A 4456-nucleotide genomic window follows, 5' to 3' on the forward strand; every position below is an offset into this window, starting at 1 on the left:
TGAATGGATGCTGGTGCTATGCCCTTGGAGCTCCAGAAGTGTGAGCTAAATAAATCTCTTCTTTATAAAGTACCAGCCTCAGATATTTTGCTATAGTAACAGAAAATGGACTGAAACAAGAGTCATAAAAAGAAAGCCAGGACTGGAGAATCCTGGAAGAAGATTCTAGGAGAGTAGGCTCATGTTACCCACCTTGGACAGGACATTCAGCAGATCACAGCCCAAGGCAGTAGGACAGAGCTTGGCCTTGGGACCAGCCCCACCCCGGGTTTGTGACTTGGAGTGAGCTACATAACTTGTAAGGTGCTGATCATAATGGTATTTACCTCAGTGGCTTTGGGAAATAATGCCCAGGATTGTGTATCTACAACTTCAGACACAGTGTGGCCACCAGCATGAGGCCACCATGAAGCTCTCCGACTTTGCTGTTGGGAGTACTGATTCAGGAAACCAACTGTAAAGTGCTACCCGAATATAATTTTGATGCTAGCTTGCATAGGTTGGAAAACGTTAGAAGGTACAGTCTTCACCCGGAGGCATCTATGAAGGAGCAGACGTGGGGGTAGTCAAAGAGATGGAGATGGAAAATGTTCAAGCTGGAGCCCCAGGAAAACCAGAAACAAAACTAGACCCTCAAGAAGAAACACAAGAAAGTGACCCTCGTGGTAAGGGGGCAGGGAGGAGGGTGCCTTAGGAGCCTGTGCTCTTGGGGAGTGGGTGGCAGTGTTCTGTGTATAAAGGAGACATGGGATCACATCCTGCTTAGCCCTCTGTCGGATGAGGTTATTGAAATGGATGCAGCGCTCTTCATTTGTGATCTCTAAGAATGACATCACTCTGCCTTGAAGTAGATAATCCCAAACACTTTTTGTTTTGTCTTTTGCATTTTTAGTTTATTTACTTCCTTTTTTGTTCAGAAAACCCTTTACAGGTTCCCTCCGGCAATGTGGCTCTTCTGCTCCCAGAGTTCTTGGACAGGGCACAGGCCAAGGGGAAGGCGGCCTTTCTCCCTGTGGTGAGCAACACACTCCACACGTCCACTGAGGAGTCTGAGTTCCCACAGAAGGGCAGCGATGTCCCCAAGTTCCCAGCAAACATCACGCATTACAAGAAAGGGAACATCTCTGGGTCCTCAGCTAAAACCAAGCACAGCAACACCAAGTCCTTGGCAAAAATTACCCAGGCCAAACAGGGGAACATCCCCAAGTCCTCAGAGAAAACCATCCAGTCCAAAGAGGATGATGTTCCCACATCCTCCGAGGGAATGACTCAGCCCAGAGAGCGTGATGTCCTCAAGTCCTCAGAGAAAAGCAGCCAGTTCAAGCCGGGGAACATCCTCAAGTCCTCAGCAAACACCATCCTCTCCAAGCACAGCAATATCCCCAAGTCCTTGGCAAAAAATACCCAGCCCAAACAGGGGAACAGTCCCAAGTTTTTAGCAAGTACAATCCACCCCAAGGATGGTGACATCTCCAGGTCCTCAGAGGAAACCACCCAGCCCAAGGATGGTGACATCCTCAAGTCTTCAGAGGAGACCACCCAGCCCAGAGAGAGCGACATCTCCAAGTCCTCAGAGGAGACCACCCAGCCCAAGGAAGATGCTCTCTTAAAGCTCAAAAAAGAATCAGTGGAGTCCCCTGAGAAGAATGCGGTGAAAGTGATCATGGGCAAGGAGCACTTTGAGGAAGCGCTCAGGGAAGCCAGGGAGAGGCTGGTGGTCATGGACTTCTCGGCCACGTGGTGTGGGCCCTGCAGGAGCATCCGGCCGCGTTTCCATTTCCTGTCTCTGAAGCACAGTGACGTCATGTTCCTGGAAGTGGACGCCGATGACTGTGAGGCGCTGGTGAAAGACTGTGAGGTCGTTTGTCTCCCAACCTTTCACTTTTATGAAAAAGAAGAAAAGGTAGGTGAGCTTTGTGGTGCCCAAAACGCAAAGCTCGAAGCAATAATTACAGAATTAAAGTAATCATATATTCCGAGAACACTGCAAACTGCAGGTCACAGCTTATGCTTTTTTTTAATTTGCAAGAAGGAACAGGTATAACAAATTATGTCTAAATGACGCAGCTTGTAAATTGTGAGTGTGAAGACTGGCCTTTGAAAGCACAATGCATTGGAGCATATTGTGACCATGATTCTATTGATAGGAGAGAGAGAGAGATTACAAACTCCTTGGGAGGAGATCAGAAGTCCTCCTTTCCATCTTGTTGTTTTTCCATTTGCCTTTGAAAATTCTGTTCATTAAGTGTTTGCAGCAACAATGGAAATTTTAAAAATCCATCTGTAGCTGTACATGGCTAACGACAGTGTAAAGTTCTTTGCCCATGCACACATATCTCTGGGGGCTCTGAGCAGATTCTCTTGGAAGTCACGTCTTAGCTCACTTCCTCCTCATGCAGGGGGTGCTAGGAGGTGCCCGCAGCCTGAGGCTCTGTTCCCGACCTTCAGGTCCAGGCTGTTTGCACTGGCCACGCTCACCAAATATGGGCAGAGCTCAACACTTTGGGTTCTCAGAGGCTCAAGTCCTGGTGCCTTATGACGTCAGCACTGTGGTGGCAAAGTTCGTGCTTCATTGGGTTCCTAATTCCTACCCCAGATCTCCCTGAGCCCAGAGGCCCAGTTGTGGCCTACAGGTAGGTGGTGGCTTGGTCCAAGGGGTTGTTATTTACGCACAGATTTGCTGAGGTCTATACAGCAAGAACTGCATGTGCTTCATGTGGGGAGCAGGTGAGTTTGGCTAAGGGCACACACCAGTGATCCCATGACCTCCAGGAGCCGCCTTGTGTCCTTCTGCTTTTCTTAAATTTGCGGAACACTGTTCTGGTTACCAGGAGATCTGCCTCTTTGATGCATTTAAAGTGGCTGATACCCTACTGTAACGCCAGGCACTGCGTTGCACAGCTGACCTCTAGGATCCCTTCATTGTGGAGCGCTGAATCCTCGTACCTTGTATTGAGCAGTTATTCCTGTTTCCCCCTTGCCCCACTAGGCAGCCACGATCCTATTTTCCACTGGCTCAGAATGCTTTTAAAAATATGGATTTGTTGTCAATATTTTAAGAACTGCTATTTCCTTTAAAGTCTAGATTTATAGCTTTTCTTGAAAAATGGTAAGGTCTGGCAACCTGAGACTTACATTACTTCAAGAAACAAGCCTCATCTTGGGGGGTGAGTGGCAGCATCCTCCCTCTGGTCCACCACAGAGCCTGGCAGGCTTCATTTGTCTGGTGGAGGTCATGCGGCAGCCCCTAAGGGGGTCAGAGTGGGGCTGGTCACCCTGCATCCTGTCCCTGGGCGGACACTCTGTGGGACACCTCAGGCACAAGCCTGCTTTGCACCATTATCAGCGGCCTCGTGCAGCAGACAGACCCATGATACACGTACTTGGCCTTGTCCGAAACAGGTTTGGAACGACCTCCGGGAAGTATTGATGATGAGGCTATAAAATGAGGGGAGATCAGAACCCCCCAGTGAGGAGCCTGTGGGCTCTTCGGGCCTATGTAATTGCTCTGATAGAATGCCAAGCTTTTATTTTAAGCTTCTTGATGGTTGGGAGAGGAAAGGGGGCCTCACTAACACCCAGATCTCCTTGCCCAAAATGAACAAGCTTCACAATGTGAAAAAGGAGCCAGAGCTTTCCTTTGATCTTGAATGAAATTTCTTATCTGGGACCTTAAATTTGAGACACTGCACAATAGATGATGTTCTGGATGAGATTTCTTTCTCTCTCTTTCTTTCTCTCTCTTTCTCTTTCTTTCTTTCTCTCTTTCTTCCTTCCTTCCTTCCTTCTTTTCTCTCTTTCCTTTTCTTTCTTCCCCCTTTTCTCTCTTGCTCTCTCCCCACCTCTTCCTGAGGTACTAGGGATTGAACCAAGAGCCTTCACACTGAGCTGCGTCCCCAGTCCTTTTCATTTAATGTTTTTAAATATCAAAGGCAACCTCTAGTTTTTTGCTTTTTCAGTTTTTGAGGAATCTCCACACTGATTTCCACAGTGCTTGCACCAGTCTACACTCCCACCAGCAGTGGAGCAGGGTTCCTCTTTCCCCCCAGCCCCGCCAGCATTTGTTATTGGCTGATTTCATGATAGCAGCCATTCTTTCTGGAGTGAGGTGGAATCTTCAGCGTCAACACTGAGTTTTTAAAATCTCTAATAATGTTTTCTCTATTTTTTGTTTGTGAGTTTTTTTGTTTGTGAGTTTGTTTGTGAGTTTTTTTGGTACTGGGGATCGAACTCGGGTCCTTGCGCTTGCGAGGTTTTAAATATCAAGAGAGGGCCTCATTAAGCCACTAAATTGCCTGAGCCAGTCCTGGACTCGCAGTCCTCTTTCCTCAGCCTCCCAGAGCTCCTGGATGGATCGTAGGCATGCACCACCGTGCCTGGCCCTTGTTGAGATTTTTAAAATCATAAATTCAGAACTGTTTCATATGACTGTCCCTGGTAATAATCTTTAGTAAAA

At 47.7% G+C, this 4456-nt stretch overlaps 1 protein-coding gene across 1 annotated transcript; it reads left to right on the forward strand.

The window, feature by feature from the left end:
- The first annotated feature begins 521 nt into the window (after positions 1-521).
- Positions 522-3159, forward strand: Txndc2 (thioredoxin domain containing 2). Its single transcript, XM_013075225.3, has 2 exons — positions 522-665; positions 918-3159. The coding sequence occupies exons 1-2, from the start codon at positions 575-577 to the stop codon at positions 1964-1966; spliced, it is 1140 nt and encodes a 379-aa protein (XP_012930679.1). The 5' UTR covers positions 522-574; the 3' UTR covers positions 1967-3159.
- Positions 3160-4456: the final 1297 nt, after the last annotated feature.

This window comes from Heterocephalus glaber, unplaced genomic scaffold, assembly GCF_053883595.1.
Source record: "Heterocephalus glaber isolate CG9 unplaced genomic scaffold, H.glaber_assembly_v1.0 deba00000331, whole genome shotgun sequence".
In the NCBI taxonomy this organism is placed as follows: Eukaryota; Metazoa; Chordata; class Mammalia; order Rodentia; family Bathyergidae; genus Heterocephalus; species Heterocephalus glaber.